This window comes from Stomoxys calcitrans, chromosome 1, assembly GCF_963082655.1.
Source record: "Stomoxys calcitrans chromosome 1, idStoCalc2.1, whole genome shotgun sequence".
Lineage (NCBI taxonomy): Eukaryota > Metazoa > Arthropoda > Insecta > Diptera > Muscidae > Stomoxys > Stomoxys calcitrans.
The window spans coordinates 146264876-146292065 of record NC_081552.1 but is presented as its reverse complement, the minus strand read 5'-3'; the positions used below and the strand labels follow the sequence as shown (position 1 = coordinate 146292065).

Here is a 27190-nt window from a genome sequence, read left to right as displayed (position 1 = left end):
TACTTCTAATTAGTGTAGGTTGGTTGGAATTTTAAATGGGCCATATCGGTCCATGTTTTGATATAGCTGCCATATAACCCGATCTGGGATCTTGACTTCTTGAGCCACTAGAGGACACAATTCTCATCCGATTAAGTAAGTAAGCAGTAGTCATTTTCATTTTCAGGAAACAACAGAATTCTCAGCAGTTACCCTGCTATTCTGAAATTGCAGTATTAGTGCTGTAATAGCAGAACTACTGCTACAATAGCAGCAAAATTAACTAATAATATTCAGCCGATATAGTTTGTTTTTTTTTTTTCAGCAAACTGCTTTCCCATTTTCAGCAGACAAAAAAAGCTTCTACTTGCCGAACAAGGATAATCCGGAGATGGGTTTATATGGGAGCTCTATCAGGTTAAAGAACGATTTGGGCGTACTCTGCATAGTTGTTGGAAGTCGTAAGACAACACATAGCGAAATCGGAAAAAATGCGCCTTCCAGGGACTCGAGATGTGAAGTCTCTCTACTTAGAAGGGACCTATATCAAGTTATAGACCGATTTCAACCGTACTTGGCACGGTTGTTCGTAGTCGTAACAGAACATTACATGCAACATTTTGTCCAAATCGGATAAAAATTGCGGCTTCCAAGGTTCAAGATTTCAAATCGGGTGATCGGTTTATATAAGAGCTATATCAGGATATACACCGATTTGAAACATACTCACAAGTGTCAGAAGTCGTACCAGAATACAGAATGCAAAATGTCAGCCCAATCGATTGGGGCTTGTATGGGTTCAAAAAGTCAAGTCGAAAGACCACTTTATGTGGGAGCTTTATCTAAACTAAATGACTAGATGAGTATACCTTTCAGCAGCTATATTTAAATATAGTCCGATTTCTACCATATTCGGAAAGGATTGGTAAGGATCTATTGTACCAAATTTCAACGAAATCGGTTAAAATATTTTAAAGTTTTGTGTAGATGCTGGCAACAAAAATATACACTATATGGCAGCAATATCCAAATCTAGGCCGATCGGGGCCAAATTGAAGAAGGCGGTCGAAGAGCCTAACTCACTGTCCCAAATTTCAGCAAAATCGGAGAATGTATGTGGCTTTTATGGGCCTAAGATTTTAAATCGGCGGATCGGTGTATATGGGGGCTATATCAAGATATATATCTTCTTCGATACAATGATAGACGGTCAGGCGGACGGACATGGCTAGATCATCTTAGATAGTTATGACTATCAAGAATATAAATACTTTCTGGAATCAGAAATGGATAGTTCGATGTGTTGCAAACGTAACGACAAAATTAATATACCCCCACCGTTGGTTGGTGGGTATAAAAAAAGAAAAAACGAAAACATAACTGGTTAAAGCGCATCACATTGATTATGTTTGTGAACCAATTACAATTAAAGCTGGATATAAGCCATTTGAAACGATGAAATCACACAGAAAAAAAATATAAGCGACATTTGCAAATGAAACAAGTAAAAGCGTGCTAAGTTCGGCCGGGCCGAATCTTATATACCCTCCACCATGGATCGCATTTCTCGAGTTCTTTTCCCGGCATCTATTCTTAGGCAAAAAAGGATATAAGAAAAGAGTTGCTCTGCTATTAAAACGATAGCAAGATATGGTCCGGTTCGGACCACAATTAAATTATGTGTTGGAGACCTGTGTAAAATTTCAGCAAATTCGTATAACAATTGCGCCCATTGGGGCTCACGAAGTAAAATAGAGAGAACGATTTATATGGGATCTGTATCGGGCTATAGACTGACCATAATAAACACGTTTGTTGATGGTCATGAGAGGATCCATCGTACAAAATTTCAGGCATATCGGATAATAATTGCGACCTCTAGGGGTCAAGAAGTCAGGATCCCAGATCGGTTTATATGGCAGCTATATCAGGTTATGAACCGATTTGAACCTTATTTGACACAGTTGTTGAAAGTAAAAATAAAATACGTCATGCAAAATTTTAGCCAAATCGGATAGGAATTGCGCCCTCTAGAAGCTCAAGAAGTCAAATCCCCAGATCTGTTTATATGACAGCTATATCAGGTTATGGACCGATTTAAACCATACTTGGCACAGTTGTTAGGTATCATAACAAAACACGTCGTGCAAAATTTCATTCCAATCGGATAAGAATTGCGCACTCTAGAGGCTCAAGAAGTCAACACCCAAGATCGGTTTATATGGCAGCTATATCAAAACATGGACCAATATGGCACATTTACAATACCAACTGACCTACACTAATAAGAAGTATTTGTGCAAAATTTCAAGCGGCTCGCTTTACTCCTTCGGAAGTTAGCGTGCTTTCGACAGACAGACGGACGGACGGACGGAAAATGTCGCGACGATCAAGAATATATATACTTTATGGGGTCTCAGACGAATATTTCGAGTAGTTACAAACAGAATGACAAAATTAGTATACCCCCCATCTTATGGTGGAGGGTATAAAAATATTGATTCAACTGCTGCAGGAATTAGCTTGTGATAGCCCAACTTAATATCAAATATGCCATTCCCATTTGAAATTATGTTGGAAATTATAGAGCAATAAACTGTTGGCCCAACAGATGGGAGGTTAGAGAGGAACACTACGGTACTGAAGATAGCACCATGCTAGAAACGTATGTCGAAGGCGTGTTGTCTGTAATCCTTAAATTTTCTTGTAACATTCATTATTATGGTCATTAGCTCGTCTCATTCCTTTTGGAGGGAATAACATAGAAAATAACTTTGATAGGCCCAAGAACATAAATCAGGAGATCGGTATACATTTTTGTACGGCAGCTTTATCCAAAAATAGACCTATCTGAACCGTGTAGGGTACGGATGTCCAAAACCTTTACGTAGCTCACTGTGCAAAGTTTCAGCGAAATCGGACAGCAAATGCCCATTTTATGGGCCTATTATGGGTCCAAGACCTTAAATCCAGAGATTGTTATGTATGACAGCTATATCCAAACCTGGAATGTATTGTATAGGAACGTCAAGGGGCCCAACACAACTGTCAACAGATAGACGGACGGACATGGCAAAATCGCCTTTGATTTTAAGGACGATCAAACACATATGTACTTTATAGGGTCGGAAATATATATTTCAATGTGTTGCAACAAGAATGTGAGAAGTTTGCCCCTGTTCCTTAGTGGCAAAATTTGCATTTGCAACAAGAATGACAAAATGAATATACCCCCATACTCCGATAGTGGGTACAAAAAGGAACAGTCAAAATGTAATCAACTTTTGACTTTGATGCCAAGCATAGGGTGTATAGTGCTCTCCTTTTGTTACCGAAATACTATTTCATGTTCAAATTCAGATGTGCGCCTTACAACTTACTCTAGTTGGAAGGGTTGTAAGCAACTTGATCCTCCCGCCGATGATATTTCTCGGTCGAAATTGAAATCGCGATACGGGAAACCAGTCAAATGTTTCTAGCAAAACACACTTTTGCTGACTTTAAAATGTTTTTTTTTTTTGCTATACTATTCTTTAAATAGAAAACATTAAATAATGGTCTATAGCCGGACAATATCCTGCAATGGAATCTCAATAAGATTTTAAGACCGAAAAAAGAAAGCGCAAACAGATAGCTTTTCTACTATAAACAAAGATATATCCAGATGGGAACTGCAAATTGCTTTCATGTGCCTTGGTGCTATTATAATAAAATGGACTACTCCAACAACGCTGAACTATGCAGGGTTATCCAATAAACTCAGTGAGCTCCTCGTAGATAAGATGTGCGCGAATGGAAATACAGACTTCTAAAACTTTTAAGTAGTATAATTATTTAAGACAATATGGGACATTTACTTTTGCACTTATAAATATTACAATACTTAACACAGAGAAGAAACAACTTTAATGCTTCTCCGAATGTAAATGGCAATAACACATTCGATTAAAGTAACTGATTTGTGGAAGTACTAACTAAAATAGAAATTGTATGCAAATTAATGAAATCGTAGTTGAGCTAATTCTTTGTTTGTGCTCCGTTAGGAATTTTCAAATAATAAGTAGTTGATACAACAACAAGAGGCAAAACAAAATTATTTTGTATGCAAATGATTGGCACAACCAATAGATTGATTATAAACATCTTCAGTTAATGCTTTCAATAGTATCGTAATCAATTTAACTACTGTACTAAGAAAATGACTGATATTTGGTGCTTACAATTAAAAATTTTTTACAATCATCATCAGTTTATACCTATAACCGAATTCCAATCAATGATTTCTCTGAGTGCAGAAAGTTTATTTATTGAGTAAATATGTTGCGTCCTTCCTCTTTTAGTTTTGTCATTCAGATTGAATGATGGCACCATATGTTTTTTAAGCGGCAATAGGATTAGCCCCTTAGCTTATCGGGGATAGCTTTTCTCTCAATCTAACTAAGCGAGAAAATCCGCTTATTGGTCTGATACTCCCTCTGGTAAGGAATTCGCAATCTCTTCGAAATATGTTTCGTTTGAAGTAAATATTGGTGTAACAGACCAAATGATAATACTCGTAAAATCAACATTAGTACTCCAGTGACAATTTGCGTTGTAAAAGACTCGGGACAGTTGATGACCAACCAAAGGGGAACAATTAAGGCATGGTGCAATAGTGTATCTGTTACAATTATGTATGTTGATGGACTGTGAGACAACTTGCAGTCTGTGCCGAAATTTACGGAAAATGGAATTAACATAGAATTTTTGGAAAATGTCACATTGTTCATAAAAGACAATAAAGTCGTAATGAAGGCACCGAAAAATGCAAAAACAATATGAATTAAATTTGAACGTAATTTCAAATTTAAAAGCAAATTTGAGTTCTACTGCTATAAACAAGCTTTGGCAATCAGTAATGGGACATCCAAGTGATACGTGTTTACAAGATGTAGATGGAATTGACAATGTGTTCCCGGATGGTTTGTGTGACGTGTGCGTTCAACTAGGAAATATATTTTTCACAAATCGTAAATTTGGTACCAAACAGTACGAAAGAGCTTATTTAGGTTAGGTTGAAAAGAGGGTGCAGATATTAATCAGCCCCGTGCCACTATGGACATACACCTAAGCCAGTAATCGGCTTGTTGTGGACATCTACTTACAAAATCCTTAATTGTTTTCAATACCACTCCCCTACGTTGGTTCATGTCTGGTATTGTGTCTCCACCTAAGTGCCGGTATCTGTTAGACGTGAAAGATGGTTCATGACAATGGAAATGCTCCAACGTCTCATCATATTCTCCGCATGCCTTACACATGCTATCACTTGCCGCACAGATTTACATAAGTGAGCCCGTAGTCCTATGTGTCTCGTTAAGATACCAAGAGCTATACTGACCTCCTTCTTAATTCCTTTCAGTAATTGCCTCGTCTTCTCACGATTTGGATTCCCCCATAGGATTTTCGTCATCCTACCGACCGTTTCGTTGTTCCACAATGTTGCATGCGCATTCGTCGCTCATTCCCTTAACTCGGACTGCATCGACCCGAAAGGCATCGGGCTAATTAAATTTATTGACGGCAGTCCTCTTGCCTTCACCGCCAAATCGTCCGCCCTTTCATTTCCCCTTACTCCGTTATGGCCCGGCACCCAAACGATGCGGATTTTCCCATCCTCAGAGAAAGCGTTAATCTCCTTCATACACAGCAAGACTGTTCGTGACTTTACCGTCCTGGTTGTTCAAGCCCTTATGGCAATTTTACTGTCGGTAAAGATGTTCACGCTAGACGTCCTCGCGTTAGCACCACACCACCTCACGCAGGACCGTATTATGGTCAGGCAGTCTAAAACAGATCTCGGTCCCTGGGTTCTCAATGTAAACCCCCAGGCTGTCCTGTCCTCTAGCATTGATCCATCCGTGTAACATGATCTTCCAGATGGGAATACAAGGGGTTCCGTCAATGCAAGACTGTACCGATGGCAGCAGTGCATCGCACTCGACTTCAGGGTTCATCTCAGGTATCCGTTCGGAAACCTCTTCCCTTCCTTCCAGGTTTCCTATCGTCGTCTCCATTATACCGCGATGGTATGATCTGCTCCCATCCTCAATCTATTCTCCCATCGCCTTAAATCTCATAACCGCAGTGGCGGCCTCAAACTTAATCTGTATGTCAATGGGTAGGATATCTGGAATAGTCTCCAGTGCCCTAGAGGGTGTGGTCCTCATCGCTCCGCCTATGCCAAGACAACATGTTCTCTGAACCTTATGTTTCACTTTTTCTCCATAGCAGTCCACCAAACTGAGGCGCAAGTAAGTACTGAGGCGTAAGTAAGTATTGGTCTGATACGCTCCTGTAGAGCCAGTGGACTATCCTAGGGTGCAGGCCGCATTTCGAGCCTACGACCCATCTACATAGTGCCCAACATCTGTGAGCCTTCTCAGTACTGAATGTGACACTTCCAATTTAGTTTCCTGTCCAAGATCACATCTAAGCGTTTGACCTTGTCAGATATCGGAAACGTGGTGCGTTAAATTGGCCCACCTTCGTCTTCCTCGTGAACACGCATATTTCACTCTTCTCTGGGTTAACATTGAGACTTCAGGATCTAGCCCAGTCATATCCCATATGCAAGACCCTTTTGGGCCCTTCTGCATAGCTCGTTTGGATCCTTACCCCTTAGAAGAACTATAAGATCGTTTGCGGAGCAGACGGATTCCAATCCCTCCTCAGTCAGCATCCGTAATAGGTCATTTATGGTGGTCACCCATAGGAGTGGCGACAAAATGCCCCCTTGTGGCGTGCCTTGTGCCACTTTCTCCTTATATCCACCTGTTCTTTAGCATATGGTTCCTCCAGACTCTAAGGACCAGATCCACCCGGTACTGGTCTAAGTATTGGATCAGTGGGTCCCCACATTGTTAAAAGCCCCCTCGATGTCAATGCATACCGCCAGTGTGTACGTTTTGGCATCGAAAGATTCTTTTAATTTATGCACAACCTCGTGCAGGGCAGTCTCCACCGACCTTCCCTTGACATAGGCAAGCAGTTCGCTGGATGTCCTACTCTTTTGGCCAGACGAGGCGACAGATAGTCTGCCCCTTTCTGCAGTAACGACGGAAATATTCCATCAGGTCCAGATGACTTAAATGGTTGAAGCTCCTCATGGATTCCTTCGCCATAAAATCCGTAATTTAAACCATAGATCAAGGTTACTATTCCAAGATTCCGGTGTCTCCGTGAGTCCCTTCGTATCCTGTGGACAATGTGTTTTCATCTAAATGCTCAATATGTCCTCCGTTGTCTCTGCTCTCATTCCCATGTCGTCTACTTAAGTTTCAGTTTGGACATGGGTTTTTGAGAGAAACTTTTTTATCTTGGCAGCGTCTTTAACGCTATCGACCTGTTCGCAGAAAAGCTTCCAGGAGGCACGTTTTTCCGCTCTGTTAATCTTATCATATTCCATGAGCCGTGTGTAATAAACATCCCAATAAACTTCCGCTTTTTTACGACATGCTCTCTTAAAAAGACTGCGGACCTCTTTCTCAATATTGCGAATCTGCCCGGTCTTCAATGGTTTTTCTTGGGTTGATTTCCTTTCCCGATGAGGACAGCTATCTTCGAAGGACGCCGCCAGTGCAGTCGTAATCCTGTTGACATTTTCGTCAATGTCTTCTATGCTTGGACAATTTAAATTATCTTGCCCAAGTCTTCTTCTGGGTAGCCTTCCGTGGCTCATGAATTAAGGCAATATGAATCTTGCCCTTGTTGATTTTCTCCATTAGAGCGTTTGTAGCAGTCTCGCTCCGGTGGAGGTTTATCTGGATTACCTCAATCATTGGGCCTCCTGTAAATGGGCATCTTGGGAGTAGGTGATGATCTCATCGTCTGCTCCCTGTCTTTAGAGTATTGACTTTCCTGTCACCGCACTGCCTGATGTCATCGCTTTAAGTTCTTTGCCTAGTCTAATCTTCCGACTCTTTATAAAGTCGGTAATGGTTCCATCTTCGGGTCCCTGTTTGTTAACCTGTATTGGGTTTCCATTCCCTGTACTGCCTGATGTTTCAATACTAGGATCTTTGCCTATCTTAGCCTTCCAAATCTTAAGTAAATGGTGAGCCGATGATGGTACCATCACCTACTCCCAGGTGATGGTACCATCATCGGCTCACTGTTCGTTGGGTTGCATTGAGACTCCTGTCGCTGCGCTGCCTAATGTTTCAATATTAGGATCTTTGCCTATCCCAGTATTCCAAATCTTTAAGTCGGTGATAGGTCCGTCGTCGGGTTTCTGTTTGTTAGGCTGTGTAGGGTCTCTCGCCACTGCACTGCCTGATATTTTAGTATTAGGATCTTTGCTTCTCCTAGTCTTTCCAATATTGAGATATGCCGTGATTGTCTCGTTGTCGGCCCCCTGTTTATTGGGCGGTGTTGAGTCACCTGCCAATGCACGGCCTGATGTCGCAGAATGAGAATTTATGCCTATCCTAGTATTCCCACTCGACTCGACACGGAGACTTAATCAATGCCAACCACAAAGAGAGTTCCTCTCTCCCTCTCCTCCCTGTTGAAGACCTCCCACTTCCCTGCGAACAAACCATCGTTTTGCTTGCCTAAGAATACCAATATGCGTTCCGTCGCAAATTTACTGTCCCATCCCTTGAGCTGCCTTTGAGAGCAGGGGGAAATCCATCTTTCTCACCAGGTCGAGCTTTGCGCCCTCCCGGAGAGCGTGAATACCTCTGACGAACTATTTGACGGTATCAATACATTCCGCCGAGGCAAAGCGCAGTGTAAAGAGACATCTTTATCTCTACATCTCTAAACTCGCAGCTCATCATTTGTATGGGTCGACCCTCAACAGAGTTCCACGCATGTTCAAAAATCCGATTGTTAACCAGATCTTCAACTTCATCTGATCTGGTGGAATCCTACTGGATGCACAGCCGATATTGATGACTGCATAAGTCAGCTCATCTCTGTTGTGCTTCCTTGCCACTCTGGCGTAAGAGGGCGGCTCCTTACCATTCTCGGCGGCCATCTTCCCCTTCCGTGACGGCTGTGGCCTCGTTTTGGAAGTTACAGTCCTCCATGAAGACTCAGGGGCCGTGCGCGCTTTCTTCGTTCCTGTTCCAACTTTGTCTACCTCCGCAGGACACTGTCTGGAGTCTCCATTGCGGGATGGCTGGCATGGTTTTCCCAGAGTACTTGAAAGCAGGGAGCTCTTTTTCTTATTCCGCATTTTAGCAGTGCAATACTCTTCGAGAGATCTGATTCTTTTTCCAGCTCCATAGAAGTGCTTGGAATGTCAGTTCTATCCCTTCCAGCATCCTGCACTTTCGCCCGATTACGCTGTCGGTACATGCTCCTCTGTCTCCTTCGTCTTGCACCGGATCGCTTTCTCAGACTGCTTGTGAGCTTAGCAAAGCCATCGCTCATTTCTGCCGTCACCCCGATGCCCTCATCTCCCGATTCGGTTGCGATGACTGTTTCATTGACACCGTCGCTGTCTGAATCCGAGTCAGAAATACCACCTTTACCACGTTTCTTCCTCATTAATTAGTCCGACGACTAGTTTTGCGCTTGAAGCATTACTCTCGACTACAGGTGTCAAGGCACCCACACCTATAAGAGTGGAAGACAACACGCTACGGGCTAACGCCACCGCCGCAGATGTTGAGTCTTTGGACTCCATTTGCAACCTACTCAAGTCGTCTTAATAACCTTTTCAAAATTCAGATTTGAAATTGCTTTACAATCTACTCTAGTTGGGATGGCTGTAAAGCACCATGATCCATTTGACATCGCCCGCTGATGATATTTCTTAATCGAACTTGAATCGCGATACGCTATTGCTGACTTTTAAATATTTTTATACCCTCCACCATAAGATGGGGGGTATACTAATTTCGTCATTCTGTTTGTAACTACTCGAAATATTCGTCTGAGACCCCATAAAGTATATATATTCTTGATCGTCGTGACATTTTATGTCGATCTAGCCATGTCCGTCCGTCTATCCGTCCGTCCGTCCGTCCGTCCGTCTGTCTGTCTGTCGAAAGCACGCTAACTTCCGAAGGAGTAAAGCTAGCCGCTTGAAATTTTGCACAACTACTTCTTATTAGTGTAGGTCGGTTGGTATTGTAAATGAGCCATATCGGTCCATGTTTTGATGTAGCTGCCATATAAACCGATCTTGGGTCTTGACTTCTTGACTTCTTGAGCCTCTAGAGTGCGCAATTCTTATCCGATTGGAATGAAATTTTGCATGACGTGTTTTGCTATGACATCAAACAACTGTGCCAAGTATGGTTCAAATCGGTTCATAACCTGATATAGCTGCCATATAAACCGATCTTGGGTCTTGACTTCTTGAGCGTCTAGAGTGCGCAATTCTTGTCCGATTGGGATGAAATTTTGCACGACGTGTTTTGCTATGACATCAAACAACTGTGCCAAGTATGGTTCAAATCGGTCCATAACCTGATATAGCTGCCATATAAACCGATCTTGGGTCTTGACTTCTTGAGCCTCTAGAGTGCGCCATTCTTATCCGATCAGAATGAAATTTTACACGACGTGTTTTGTTATGATATCCAACAACTGTGTCAAGTATGGTTCAAATCGGTTTATAACCTGATATAGCTGCCATATAAACCGATCTTGAGTCTTGATTTCTTGAGCCTCTAGAGTGCGCAATTCTTATCCGATTGAAATGAAATTTTGCACGACGTGTTTTCTTATTATATCCAACAACAGTGCCAAGTACGGTTCAAATCGGTCCATAACCTGATATAGCTACCATATAAACCGATCTTGGGTCTTGACTTCTTGACCCTCTAGAGGGCGCAATTCTTATCCAATTGGAATATAATTTCGCACGAAGTGTTTTGTTATGATACCCAACAACTGTGCCAAGTATTGTTCAAATCGGTCCATAACCTGATATAGCTACCATATAAACCGATCTTGGGTCTTGACTTCTTGACCCTCTAGAGGGCACAATTCTTATCCGATTTGAATGAATTTTTGCACGAAGTATTTCGTTATGACATCCAACAACTGTGCCAAGTATGGTTCAAATCGGTTCATAACTTGATATAGCTGTCATATAAACAGATCTGGGGATTTGATTTCTTGAGCTTCTAGAGGGCGCAATTCCTATCCGATTTGACTGAGATTTTGCATGACGTATTTTATTTTTACTTTCAACAACTGTGTCAAATAAGGTTCAAATCGGTTCATAACCTGATATAGCTGCCATATAAACCGATCTGGGATCTTGACTTCTTGACCCCTAGAGGTCGCAATTATTATCCGATATGCCTGAAATTTTGTACGATGGATCCTCTCATGACCATCAACAAACGCGTTTATTATGGTCTGAATCGGTCTATAGCCCGATACAGATCTAATATAAATCGTTCTCTCTGTTTTACTTCGTGAGCCCCAATGGGCGCAATTCTTATACGAATTGGCTGAAATTTTACACAGGTCTCCAACATATAATTTAATTGTGGTCCGAACCGGACCATATCTTGATATCGTTTTAATAGCAGAGCAACTCTTTTCTTATATCCGTTTTTGCCTAAGAAGAGATGCCGGGAAAAGAACTCGACAAATGCGATCCATGGTGGAGGGTATATTAGATTCGGCCCGGCCGAACTTAGCACGCTTTTGCTTGTTTTTTATACTATTCTTTGAATGGAAGCGGAAGCAATGGTCTAAAGCCGGACAATATCCTGCAATGGAATCTCAATAAGATTTTAAGAACGAAAACAAGTAAAAGCGTGCTAAGTTCGGCCGGGCCGAATCTTATATACCTTCCACCATGGATCGCATTTGTCGAGTTCTTTTCCCGGCATCTCTTCTTAGTCAAAAAAGGATATAAGAAAAGAGTTGCTCTGCTATTAAAACGATATCAAGATATGGTCCGTTTCGGACCACAATTAAATTATATGTTGGAGACCTGTGTAAAATTTCAGCCAATTCGTATAAGAATTGCGCCCATTGGGGCTCACGAAGTAAAATAGAGAGAAAGATTTATATGGGATCTGTATCGGGCTATAGACCGATCCAGGCCAAAATTAACACGTTTGTTGATGGTCATGAGAGGATCCATCGTACAAAATGTCAGGCATATCGGATAATAATTGCGACCTCTAGGGGTCAAGAAGTCAAGATCCCAGATCGGTTTATATGGCAGCTATATCAGTTTATTTACCGATTTGAACCTTATTTGACACAGTTGTTGAAAGTAAAAATAAAGAAGTCAAGAAGTCAAATCCTCAGATCTGTTTATATGACAGCTATATCAGGTTATGGACCGATTTGAACCATACTTAACACAGTTGTTGGGTATCATAACGAAATACGTCGTGCGAAATTCCATTCCAATCGGATAAGAATTGCGCCCTCTAGAGAGTCAAGAAGTCAAGACCCAAGATCGGTTTATATGGCAGCTATATCAGGTTATATACCGATTTGAACTATACTTGGCACAGTTGTTGGATATCATAACAAAACACGTCGTGCAAAATTTCATTTTAATCGGATAAGAATTGCGCACTCTAGAGGCTCAAGAAGTCAAGACCCAAGATCGGTTTATATGGCAGCTATATCAAAACATGGACCGATATGGCCCATTTACAATACCAACCGACCTACACTAATAAGAAGTATTTGTGCAAAATTTCAAGCGGCTAGCTTTACTTCTTCGGAAGTTAGCGTACTTTCGACGGACAGACGGACGGACGGACGGACATGGCTAGATTGACATAAAATGTCACGACATACATACTTTATGAGGTCTCAGACGAATATTTCGAGTAGTTACAAACAGAATGACGAAATTAGTATACCCCCCATCTTAAGGTGGAGGGTATAAAAATAAAGTGTAAACTAATAAAATAATAATAATAAAATAAAAGCCAGTAAGGAAGGGCAAAAGTTGGATGGTGCCGACAGCATAATACTCTAGACCTACCCTCTTAGTACAATGTGGGAGCTATATTCAATTCTGAACCCATTTTGATGGACCTCGGCGGATGTTTTCAGATGGGTAGTTAAATAACCCCGATCAAATGTAGAGTAAATATGTTAATATTGTAATAAATACGGTGGAGAAATGACAACATTATTGCAAAATAATAATATGTAGTAATATCTAGAGTCATAGGAGAATTCTTCCTGCAAAATTTCAAGAGAATTGGTTATAAAATTAGCACTTTCTTGCAATATTTCTCAAAATCGGACTAACATGTATATGGGAGCTATACCTAAATCTCAACCGATTTCGGGCAATTTTCTCAGATACTGTGGCAGTTATCGAGGAAAGCGGTTTGCAAAATTTTGGCAAGATGGGTCAATATATGCGCTCTCTGTGACTCTAGAAGTTAAAATCGGGCGATATATATATATATATATATATATATATATATATATATATATATATATATATATATATATATATATATATATATACTAGCTGAATTCTTCTTTGCTTTTATAGAACTTTTAGACTATTGTATAAGCTTCTCACAGGGTAGGAGGGTTAAAAAATAAAACCGAAACCTGTCAAAAGTTTTTTCTTTTTTTATTTAATCGAAGGACAGACAACTTGCCAAAACATCAGTGGAAATCATATGATCAACTTTGAACACACTCTCCTGTAACTCTCGCGCTCTTTTTCTTTGTTCGGGTTGGCTTTACTATTCAAATAATTTCTACCCCCCAATAGATGGAGCTGAATTTGTTGTTGGTGATGCTCGCTGTTGATTTCCATCACATTGTGATCATTTTGTCTATTACACCCTCCACCATAGGATGGTACTAATTTTGTCATTCTGTTTGTAACTACTATTACGTCTGAGACCCCACAAAGTATATATATTCTTGATCGTCGCGATATTTTATGTCGATCTAGCCATGTCCGTCCGTCTGTCTGTCGAAAGCACGCTATCTTCCGAAGGAGTAAAGCTAGCTGTTTGAAATTTGGCACAAATACTTCTTATTAGTGTAGGTCGGTTGGTATTGTAAATGGGCCATATAAGTCCATAACCTGATATAGCTGCCATATTAACCGATCTTGGGTCTTGACTTCTTTAGCTTGTAGAGGGCGCAATTCTTATCCGATTGGAATGAAATTTTTGCACGACGTATTTTATTCTTACTTTCAACAACTGTGTCAAATAAGGTTCAAATCGGTTCATAACCTGATATAGCTGCCATATGAACGATCTGGGATCTTGATTTCTTGAGCCTCTAGAGGTCGCAATTATTATCCGATTTGCTTAAAATTTTGTACGTGTTATTATGGTCTAAATCGGTCAATAGCCCGATACAGATCCCATATAAATCGATCTCTCTGTTATACTTCTTGAGCCCTCAAAGGGCGCAATTCTTATTTGAATTAGCTGACATTTTACACAGGTCTCCAACATATAATTTAATTGTGGTCCAAACCGGACCATATCTTGATATCGCTCTAATAGCAGAGCAAATTTTTTTTTATCTTTTTTTGCCTAAGAAGAGATGCCGGGAAAAGAACTCGACAAATGCGATCCATGGTGGAGGGTATATAAGATTCGGCCCGGTCGAACTTAGCACGCTTTTACTTTTTTTTTTAGTTCAATCGAATTCCCACTTATGTCGGCCTATCTAATGACGCCCTTGCCCAGGGGTAAGTATCTTCGGCTTACCCATGGCATAAATATCAGAAAAAATTTTCAGGACTGTATATTCCTTCAATAGTAGTTGCGACAATAATAATTTAAGACTTCAGTACAAAAACTTACGGCCTAGACCACTAAATTTGTTTTTTTTTTTAACCCTCCATCATAAACTAATTTAGTCATTCCGTTTGTAAAGCATCGAAATATTTATCTGAGACCCAACAAAGTATATATGTATATTTTTGATCGTCTTGACATTTTAAGTCGATTTAGCCATGTCGGTCCGTCTATCTGTCGAAAGCACGCTAACTTTCGAAGGGATAAAGCTAGGCGCATGAAATTTTGCAAAAATACTTCCTGTTAGTGTAGGTCAGTTAGGATATATGTATATATATTCTTGGTCGCCATGACATTTTAAGTCGATCTAGCCATGTCCGTCTGTCTGTCTGTCGAAAGCACGCAAACTTTCGAAAGAGTAAAGCAAGCCGCTTGACATTTTGTACAAATACATCTTATTAGTATAGGTCGGCTGGGATTGTAAATGGGCTATATCGTTCCATGTTTTGATATAACTGCCATATAATCCGATTTTTGGATTTTAACCTCTAGAGTCCCTATACGTCTCAACTCTTATCCGATTTGTTTAAAATTTTGTATAGGTTATTTTGTTATGACTTTCAACATCTGTGCTAAGTATGGTTCAAACCGGTTTAAAACTTGATAAAGCTCCCATATAAACTGACCTCCTAATTTGACGCTTTGAGCAATTCTTATGCGATTTGGCTAAAAATACGTGCCAAATATGGACTAAATGGGTCCATAGCCTGATATAGATCCCATATGAATAGATCTCCCGATTTTAATTTTTAAGCCTCTATAGGGCTCAATTCTTATCCAATTTTGGCTGACATTTTGCACATTGACATCTACTATGGTCTCCAACAGCCAAACCAAGCATGGTCCGAATTGGTTGAGAACCTGAAATAGCTCCAATAGCTTTGAAAATTTTGCCCATTATCCTTTGTTTGCCTTTAAAAAAGATCTCGGGCAAAGAAATTGTAAATGGTCACTTGTTGTCACTCGATTCGTTCGCTAAGTCATTGAAAACAGCTATTTTCCCTTTATAAAATCAGCTGTTTGACTTGGCGAAACGAATAAAATGTGTGCTTATCGGCACGCTGCTTGGGCTCGACTATAAAAAGGAGCTACATTTTCAATCAAACCCACTTCACTGAGCCTTCGCTTTCAAGACGTAGGGAAATGTCACCTCTGTAACGTAATCTACTTTCCAATGGCTCTGATTCTGTGTCCGTTCGTTGAGCCTTCACCTCTTACAGTTTAACACAAACTTGGATATTCGCACTATTTTAAATCAAATTTTATCTATGGCAAAGATAGCAACTTAAACTACCTGAAAACCCTATTGTTAAGGACCGTCTTAGGTTGGGAAATTTAAAAAATAATACAGCAAACGACCGCAACGAAAATCCTGTACATTACTTTTCTTTATTTTACGGACCGATAGGTTGCCATAACACAGAAAAGAGCTGCATGATCAATTTTAACCACTCTGCCCTCACTCTGTTCGTGGTGGCCTCTCTATTCAATTGATCCATTTGCAAACAGAATAGATGGCGCTTATTTAAATGCTAGTGCTGCCATCGATAAGGGAAAGGTTTAGACTTTAATACCCAAAATAACTTAAAATTTCTCCGTTCCATGTCACCCCGGATCCTTGCGAAATCGCATATCACGCCTGTAACATTGATCATCATGTGTTAATTGTCTATAACTGACTTTATTGCTACCTGTTGAATCGTCATACACGCAGCACGTTTTTTGGAATTTTCTAGGAAAGAAGGCTCCTTGCCGATGAGCTAGAAATGGCTGCCACTTGACGTTAAGGTTTGCAATTACTGCTATCACACTAAACGTTATAACTTTGAGGGTATGTCGGCAGTGTCCTGTTAGGTCATTATAATTGACCAACTGTTTTGAGTTTATGTGGTCCGCTAGATATATGAGCAGAATAAAGATATCATATTCGCACTCCACAACCTTATACTTTGAAATTAACTCCATGTTGTCATAATTGGTGTATACAGCCGTTTAGTGGAGGGGCGCCTCACTCCAATAAATTATTGGAGGCGACTTTAGGAGGTAAAGCACCACACAGATTCTTGGACACAAAGTTTAATGTCATATTCGTAATTTGTTACTAAATGCCTCTCATTTGAGGCTCGTCAAGCTAGGATCGAATTATATTCCCATTTGAGGGTGGGGAGACCCCCAATAACTTGGACCTCATTTTTTATGTCATATTCATAGTCTAGTCCCGAATGCCTTTCATTTGAGTCCCATATTGATATTTACGTCCAATATGTTTGTTTTGGGGGAGTTTTTGGGATTGGACGACCCCTCGCATATTTAATTTTTAATACCATATTCGTATTCTACTCCCCAATACCTTTCATATCGTCCCTTTCGGTCCACTTTTGATTTTAACTGGTGTATTTGGGGTAACGGGGGAGGGTCCGCCCCTTGCAATATCAATAAACTAAAAAGCCTTTTCCTTCTTCCTGACCATTTTCGTAATCTACTCCCAAATACCTTTCATTCGAGTCCCATATTGTGATTATCGTCTAATAAACGTAGTTGAAGGGGGTTTGGGTCGGGGCGGCCCCCCCAGTTAATTGGATACAATTTTTAATATGAAATTCGTTGTCTACTCTTGAATACCTTTCATTTAAGTCCCATATTGTCCGATCGGTTCACTTTTATTTTGGGGTCGTACTTTTAGAGTAAGGGGGAGGGTCCGCCCCCCCACCGATATCAATAAATTATGTAGCCTATTGCTCCTTCCGGAAGAAATGGAAGAAATCGATTCAGCCGTTTTTGAGTCTAAACGGAACAAACAAATTTACAAAACCCACAAACAAACATACAAACACAAATTCATGTTTATATATAGATATATATATATATATGTGAAAGCTATATCTAGATCTGAACCGATTGCCATGAAATTCACCAGTGATGTTAAGAGAAAAACCTTCCTGCCAAATTTCGAGAGAATCGGTTAACAAACGACCATTTTATTGCAATATTACTGAAAATCGGATGAACATATATATGGGAGCTATATCCAAATCTGAACCGATTTCGAGCAAAGCGTTGTACGTAATAAAGCGTTGCGTTACGAGGAAAGCGTTGTACGAAGTTTTGGGAAGATTGGTCAATAAATGCGCTTGCAGTGGCTCTAGGAGTGAAAATTGGGCGATATATATATATGAGAGCTATATTTAAATCTGAAACGATTTCCATGAAATGTCGAATGTCCAGTAATGTCGAAAGTCATAAAAAAAATCCATCCTGCCAAATTTCAAGAGAATCGGTTCACATATGACCATTTTATTGCATTATTACTGAAAATCGGATGAACATATATATTGGAGGTATATCCAAATCTGAACCGTTTTTCCAATTTCAATAGGATTCGTCTCTGGACTGAAAAACATGCCTGTACCAAATTTGAAGACGATCGGATGAAAATTCCGACTTGTACTTTGTATACAAATTGACATGGACAGACCGACAGACATAGCTAAATCAAATCAGAAAGTGATTTTGAGTCGATCGATATACTTATCAATGGGTCTATCTCTCTTCCTTTTGGATGTTACAAACAAACAAACAAATTCACTAAGTTATAACACCTTGTACCACAGTAGTGGTTTAGGGTATAACGATAGTATTTTCATTTGTGCCAATGATATATATATATATATATATATATATATGTGTGTGTAATTAAAACACTACATTAACTTCGACACTTAATTTCTTTTATTGAATCTTAAAACCACATTTATTAACAAAACGACTAAATTGATCTGAGACCTGGTAACCTATAATATGATTTTTATACCCACCACCGTAGGATGGGGGTATATTCATTTTGTCATTCCGTTTCCAACACTTCGAAATATCCACTTCCGACCCTATAAAGTATGTATATTCTTGATCAACGTAATATACATGTCCGTCCGTCTGTCCGTTTGTCTGTTGAAATCACGCTACAGTCTTTAAAAATAGAGATATTGAGCTGAAATTTTGCATAGATTCCTTCTTTGTCCATAAGCCTTCTTTGTTCGAAGATGGGCTATATCGGACTATATCTTGATATAGCCCCCATATAGACCGATCCACCGATTTAGGGTCTTAGGCCAATAAAATCCATATTTATTATCCGATTTTGCTGAAATTTGGGACAGTGAGTTATGTTAGGCCCCTTAACATTCTCCGTCAATTTGGCTCAGATCGGTCCAGATTTGGATATAGCTGCCATATAGAATCCTCTGATTTAGGGTCTTAGGGCCATAAAAGCCACATTTATTACCCGATTTTGCTGAAATTTAGGACAGTGAGTTGTGTTAAAACTTTCGATATTATTTTTCAATTTGGCTCAGATCGGTTCAGATTTGGATATAGCTGCGACATAGACCGAACTCTTGATTTATGGTTTTAGGTCCATAAAAGGCGCATTTATTATCCAATTTCGCCGAAATTTGGGGCAGTGAGTTCTGTTAGGCTCTTCGACATTTACCTGCAACTTGCTCGAAATCGGTCCAGATTTGGATATAGCTGCCATATAGACCGATATCTCGATGAAAAGCCTTGGCCCAATAAAAGGCGCATTTATAATCCGATTTCACTGAAATTTGACACAGTGACGTATGTTAGGCTTTTCGACATCCGTGTCGTTTATGGTTCAGATCGGTTTATTTTTAGATATACCTACTAAAAAGATCAAACTTTGGTTTTACACAGTTGAACAATGACTTGTACTTATCAGTATTTGGTCCAAATCGGAACATATTTCGATATAGCATTTTTCCCCGGATTTGACGAAAGGTGGTTTACATATATACCGAACTGCCGAACTTAACACCTTTTTACTTGTTTTGTTTTAAGGCATTCACGCCAAATTAGAAATTTCGATATCCTCCTATCTTTTTCAGCTTTTCCCTCTTATTATCCTTTTTGGCAGGACAAAGGCTTGTCCTTTCCGTATTACCATATAGAAATGTTTCTAGGAACCTGTGCCTGCTATATTTCCGGAATATGTAAGATTGAACGTCACAATGATTTCTTCGTTTAACTAACAATCCATATTTAAATAGGCGCTGTTAGCTTTGACGGTGTTTTCATTGTCTTATGTGTCCATGCAGTGGGCTTGGTAAAAGTACTTATAATGCTAATTGAGAATTCTACTGCCCCGGATGTGCCCAAGGAACGTCGAGTAGAATATTTGCGGTATTGCATTTACCAATACCAAAGGGTATCCGAGTATGTCTATCTTTCATTGAAGATATACCAAGAATGGTAAGAGAGTGTATCAAAGGGGATATGTCAAAACTGTAAAATTGCAAATTCAAGTTTTGCCCAAAACATTCCATTGAAGAACAGGGCAAACTTCTCACATATTAATGAGTGCTGTTCGATTCAATAATAAGGGCATGTCGCTCTAATTTTGTTTAACATTTAAATTATTTTAACCACAAGAAAAATATCGCGAAAAACGAATATAGTACCAACCTCAAGGGAATAATTAAACTTTTGATATGGCAATAGTCGCTCGTACTGGATAACATGAGCCACTCAAGAGTGTACTTGTACACATCATTACGTAAAGCTGTCTAGAATCCTCTTTGAGTGCACCTTCTATCATCTTGTCACTGAGTTATGAAGTAACAGTGTATTCTACAGATACATGGATGAATTGCGCAGGATTTACAAACACATCAGTCTATCTCAATTTATGCTCAGCATGCTAAACTGGGGAATTGTACTATTCCAGATGGGTGTTGGTTTGGTAAGTAGCCTTGTTGTGGAAGGAGCATATAATACCATCTGTTTTTTAAGGAATCAGACTTAATGACCTTGATCCGCATGCTGATGTATATTTCGGCAGCCGGTTACGAAATTGTTTTATACTGCTACAATGGCCAACGCTTAACAACAGAGGTAAGAGTTATTTATCTTCCCACTTACCGTTTGACAAATTTGCGACGGAACGGATGTTGGGATTTTTGGGCAAGCAAAGCGAATGTTTGGTCGCAGAGAAGTGGGAAGTCTTCCACAGGGAGGAGAAGGAGGGAGGAACTCTCTTTGTGGTTGGCATTGATTAAGTCTCCGTGGCAAGTTTGGCTAAGACCTAAGGCATGGCGCAGTACGGGAGCAAAGCTGTCTTTTTCAAGATTGGGAATACTGGGATAGGCAGAAATTCTCATTCTGCGACATCAGGCCATGCAATGGCAGGTCACTCAACTCCGCCCAATAAACAGGGGGCCGCCAACGAAACAATCACGGCATCTCTCAATATTGGAAAGACTAGGAGAAGCAAAGATCCTAATACTAAAATATCAGGCAGTGCAGTGGCGAGAGACCCAACACAGCCTAACAAACAGGAACCCGACGACAGACCCATCATCGACTTCAAGATTCGGAATACTGAGATAGGTAAAGATCCTAATATTGAAACATTAGGCAGCGCAGCGACAGGAGTCTCAATGCAACTCAACGAACAGGGACCCGACGATGGAACCATTACCGACTTTATGAAGAGTCGGAAGACTAGACTAGGCAAAGAACTCAAAACGATAACATCAGCCAGTGCAGTGACAGGAAAGTCAATGCGGTCTAAAGAACAGGGAGCAGACGATGAGATCATCACCTTCTCCCAAGATGCCCAATTACTAGAGGACCAATGATTGAGGTAATTCAGATAAACTTCCACAGGAGCGAAACTGCTACAAACGCTCTGATGGAGGAAATCAGCAAGGGTAAGATTCATATTGCCTTCATTCAGGAGCCATGGACGACCCGGAACAAAGTTTCTGGATTGAACCATATCAACTACCAATTATTCTATGCTAACATTGGTACTCGGCCGAGGACCTGCGTTACTTGTCATAAAAATTTGAATTATATATTTTCCCCAGAGTTTTCAACGTCGGATGCAACAGTGGTGAGACAGGGAGACAGTGGAGCATACCTGGCATTACTTTATCTGCCTTTCAACTCTCCGACACCACCACCCATGTCGGAGCTGAAACGGCTGGTGAGGAAAGTAAAACAAACATGAAACGAGGCACTGATAGGGTGTGATGCGAACTCTCACCACATTTCGTGAGGTAGCACCCACCAACTCTTATAAGCGGGACCAAGCTCTGGCAGAGTTCTTGAATACTAACGACCTAATAACACTAAATATTGGTAACACCGCTACGTTTGTTAATAGGATTAAGGAGGAGGTATTAGATGTGACGATATGTTCCGAAAATCTGATCGATGAGGTTCAGGATTGGAGAGCTTCCATGGAACACTCTTTCTCTGACCATCGCTACACTAGGTTTAGCACGGCCAGCGCCGAATCCGATAAGCTTCCGGAATAAGTTGAAGACCAACTGGACAAAATTCGGAAGGCTACTCAGAAGAAGACTTGGGCAAGATAATTTAGATTTTCCAAGCATAGAAGAGATTGACGAAAATGTCAACAGGATTAAGACTGCACTGGTGGGATCCTTCGAAGATAGTTGTCCTCATCGGGAAAGGAAATCAACACAAGAAAAACCATTGATGACCGGGCAGATTTGCAATATTGAGAAAGAGGTCCGCAGTCTTTTTAAGAGAGCACGTCGTAAAAAAGCGGAAATTTATTGGGATGTTTATTACACACTGCTCATGGAATACGATAAGATTAACAGAGCGGAAAAACGTGCCTCCTGGAAGCTTTTCTGCGAACAGGTCGATAGCGTTAAAGACGCTGCCAAGATAAAAAAGTTTCTCTCAAAAACCCATGTCCAAACTGAAACTTTAGTAGACGACATGGGCAACCCAATTACTTTTTGGGCAACCCAATAATTTTCTGGAGTGGTAACACTGTTTGTGAATGCAGGAGTTTATAACTCCTCCATATATTTTTGTGAATACGGCTGCTAGATGTTTATTTGGGAGATGGGGTTGGTCAAATAATTGTACGATCGTGACCAAAGTTGACAAGAAATACATACGGTTCTTATGGTCCTTAGACCTTAAGACAGGAGATCGGTAATATGGTAGCAATATTCAAGTTTGGTCCGATTTGGAGCATAATTCAGATTTTCAGTACATGAGGAAAATTTTCTATATAGCTATAACCGTGTCCCTTTCATTAAAAATATAAAAAGTTTATATTTTTGGTAGAAATAATTTCAAGTGAGGAATTCAAGAAGCAACAACAAAGTCACATGGCAATAACATAGCAATATATAAGAAGAAAGAAAAAAAGCCTGTCTAGACATTATTTTTTTTTTGTGTGTTATGTTCGCTTTAAACTTGGTGAAAATCCCATAATTTTTTTCTTGGGCATTGTGAAATACCTGTGGACGGACATAACACCCTATAACAAGAAAGGAGGTCTAAAGAGAGTGCATTTCTTTTGCTAATTTAAAAATTCAGCAAAATCTTTGCCGTTTGATAAAACCAGAAATAATTTTTATATTGTACTAGCTGAACCGGGATCGCTCCTCTGCGCCTTCTTTTACTTAACATGGAACAAAATTATACTTTGAATATATATTTTCGACAATTAATACCATGCAATGAAATTTATATATGTATATCGCAAAAGCATAACAATATAAATACCTTAATCTAAATCCCATATGATCTTTACTGGTCATATGGGATTTAGGGTCATTAACGTTTGGATGTAAGATATACACCATTATTAAAAGTCCTTATTTCAGCTCGATATTGTTATGATGTCGGATAAAGGGGTGTTTTCGCGGGTGAGGTGGTTCCTTAGACTCTTGGCCCTGAAAAAAATATCAGCATCGTGCTCTTCTCTCAAATACCATTTATTTAAACCCCGTATTGCCATTGGCTTAAGAGGAGTTAATGGGATGAGGCGTCCTCAAACATTTTGCCCCAAATACATGGTCCCACATTTAGATATCAGATTCGTATTCTACTCCCAAATACCTCTATTTGAGCCCCATATTGTGATGGTTCGTAAATAATTGTTGTTTGTCGGGTGTTTTAGGGAAGGGGTAGACCCCCAACATTGACGTGGTTGGTAAATATGCCCGATTTGGGGGTGTTTTGGGGAGTGTGGTGGTCGCCTTGAAAATATATCAGCATAGTGCTCTACTCTCAAAAATCATTTTTTTGAACCCCGTATTGCCATTGGCCTCAAAATTGGATATCAAATTTGTTTTCGAATCTGAAATACCTTTCATTTAAACCCCTTATTGCAAAAGTCAGCAAATAATAATAGTTGTTTGTCGGGTGTTTTAGGGAAGGGGTAGACCCCCAATACCTTTCATTGGAACCCCACATTGACGTGGTTGGTAAATATGCCCGATTTGGGGGTGTTTTGGGGAGTGTGGTGGTCGCCCTGAAAATATATCAGCATCGTGCTCTACTCTCAAAAATCGTTTTTTGAACCCCATATTGCCATTGGCCTCAAAATTGGATATCAAATTTGTTTTCGAATCTGAAATACCTTTCATTTAAACCCCTTATTGCAAAAGTCAGCAAATAAGTCGGATTTAGGGTATGGGCCCTAAAAACTATGAATGTCAAGATACACTCCTTTTAAGACCTAAAATTGTCATGGTGACCAAATGCGTCCTATTTTGGCGTTGTTATGGGGGTGGGACGTCCCCTAGGCAGTTGATCCCGAATGTTTATACCAGATTCGTGGTCTTCTCCCAAATACCTTTCACTTGAGCCCCATATTCCCACAGTCGGCAAACATGACCGGTTTTGGGAGGTTTTGGGGGATGGGGCGGCCGTTCAGTGGCTTGGCCCTGAAAATATATAACAGATTCGTGTTCTACTCTAAAATACTTCTTATTACAGCCCCATATTGGAATGGTCAGCAACTACGTCCTATATGGGTGGTGTTATGGTGGTGGGGTGGCCATACACACTTTTTCCCGAATATTTATATCAGATTCGTGCTTTACTCCCAAATACCTTTCATTTGAGCCCCATATTGCCAATGTATTAAATTTGTCCTCTTTGGGGGTTGTTTCTGGAAGAGGCGGCCCCCCATACACTTGGTCCCACATTTGGATATCACATTGGTATTCTACACTTAAATACCTTTTATGTGAGACCCTTATTACCATGATCAGTAAATAAGTCCTGTTTTGGGGATGTTTTGCGGAAGGGTAGGGGGCCACCCCTTGGTGCCACATTTGGTTACCAAATTCGTATTCTACTCGCCAATACCTCTCATTTGAGTCCCATATTGCCAAAGTCGGTAAATATGTCCGATTTAGGGGAGTTTTGGGGTGGTTCCCTAAACACTTAGTCCGACAATTGGATAGCAGATCCGTTTTCTACTCTTAAATACCTTTCATTTGAGTCACATATTGTCATGATTGGTCTATATATATATTTGGTAGGTTTTGGGGGTGGGACTGGTCTAGACTAGGCAAAGAACTTAAAACGATAATATCAGGCAGTTCAGTGACAGGTCAAGTCAATGCAGTCTAAAGAACAGGTAACAGACGATGAGATCGTCACCTACTCCCCAGATGCCCATTTACTGGAGGACCAATGATTGAGGTAATTTAGATAAACCTCCACCGGGGCGAGACTGCTACAGATGCTCTGATGGAGAAAATCAGCATGGGCAAGATATATATTGCCTTAATTCAGGAGCCATGGACGACTCGGAACAAAGTTTCAGGACTGAACTATTGTCATTGATTTGTCTATATATATATTTGGTAGGTTTTGGGGGTGGGACTGGTCTAGACTAGGCAAAGAACTTAAAACGATAATATCAGGCAGTTCAGTGACAGGTCAAGTCAATGCAGTCTAAAGAACAGGTAACAGACGATGAGATCGTCACCTACTCCCCAGTTGCCCATTTACTGGAGGACCAATGATTGAGGTAATCCAGATAAACCTCCACCGGGGCGAGACTGCTACAGATGCTCTGATGGAGAAAATCAGCATGGGCAAGATATATATTGCCTTAATTCAGGAGCCATGGACGACTTGGAACAAAGTTTCAGGACTGAACCATATCAACTTCCAATTATTCTATGCTAACACTGCTACTTTGGGGGTGGGACTGGTCTATATATATATTTGGTAGGTTTTGGGGGTTGGGCTGGGGGGGAGGGTCCCGCGTACAAATTGATTTGTATATATAAGAAGATATGTTATTGTTTTTTTTTTATTTTCTTAGTTCTCATTTCAATTAACTTGAATTTCTGTAATCATTTAGAATATTGTTTCTATTACTTTACAACTTGAAACAGCCTGAAAGCCCAGTGGGCGTTCTGGCCGTACTTCATGGCGGTCACAACGCTCAAAAAAGTATGTGTCGTTATGACCGATCACCGACTTTTACACCAATTTCTATGAAACTAATAACACACAAAGTCTTTTTTTATTTTACATAGTGCGAAAAGATCCCATATGCTTTCTTTAGCTGTGAGTGGTACAACGAGTCAGAGGAATTCAAGCAGTTGCTTGGAATGATGATCCTACGGACCAGTCGAAATTTCTACTTCCAAATTTCCTGGTTCACGACTATGTCATTGCCCACACTAATGTCGGTAAGTACATGCAAGTCAAACGATTATTTGCTTTCCACGTAATAAAATCCATTTAAAATTCCCACAGATGATTAGAACCAGCGGATCATATTTTCTTCTCTTAAGAAACGTAGCCGAATAAAATATTAAAGTTCCACCAACAATTAGAGAATAAACAATAATAAAGTATCTGAAAATATGTAAACTCCACTTAATTCATGCACGAGGCGTTTCAAGTTACAATTTCAACGGCGCACAAAATAATTTGAATAAATGTTTAGTCACAACCAACGAATATAATTGCAACTATTATTTACATCTTTAAAAGAGTCCAACGTCCAGCTCAAGACGTTAAAGCTTCAACCTCTAAAGCTCTGTACGAACCTTTAGGGAAATTTTCAGTTGCAGCCAAGATATTTATGTCTCCACTGGAAAATAGTTATGTAGACTACAAAATAGTGACAAACATCGATTCCTTAGTTTGCCCGATTTTAAACATTTTTGGCTAACGCACATATGTAATGAAATTAAGTGTTTTTATTTGCAAGTAACCTTATTTGCATGAGGGTTTTGTTTATTCGTAGTTACAAGCAAAAATTCTCCAGTGCATATTATGTCACCGGTTGGTTACGCAAAGAAAATTTTATTTGGGCTGCGTACCTGCAGCGAAATTTTTGCTTAAGATATGTCAAAACACTTCTTATGGCAACGAAAATTTCATTTGCGTAGCGTACAGGCCTTAATATGGATAGCGCAGTGATTTTCAAAATGTGAACATTTGGGTCAAAATTTACATGAAATTCCAAACTGTACGTACTATTGGGTTGCCCAAAAAGTAATTGCTGATTTTGCATATAGTCGGCGTTGACAAGTTCTAAGCAAATTTTAAGCATTAATCGAATTGGATCGTCATGTAGCTGAGCGTGAGATAGGAGAGAAGTTAAATATACC

The 27190-nt window shown here is 40.0% G+C and overlaps 1 protein-coding gene across 1 annotated transcript in view; it reads left to right on the top strand.

Moving 5' to 3' along the window:
* The window catches only part of LOC106094739 (odorant receptor 63a), a 69944-nt gene extending 43520 nt beyond the window's left edge, over positions 1–26424 (top strand). The window contains exons 5-10 of the mRNA XM_059370956.1: positions 19655–19759; positions 19817–19982; positions 20403–20512; positions 20566–20660; positions 26105–26260; positions 26328–26424. Of these exons, the coding sequence (XP_059226939.1) occupies positions 19655–19759; positions 19817–19982; positions 20403–20512; positions 20566–20660; positions 26105–26260; positions 26328–26381 (686 nt within the window). The 3' untranslated portion in view covers positions 26382–26424. The remainder of the gene's footprint in view (positions 1–19654; positions 19760–19816; positions 19983–20402; positions 20513–20565; positions 20661–26104; positions 26261–26327) is intronic.
* The last annotated feature ends 766 nt before the right edge of the window (positions 26425–27190 follow it).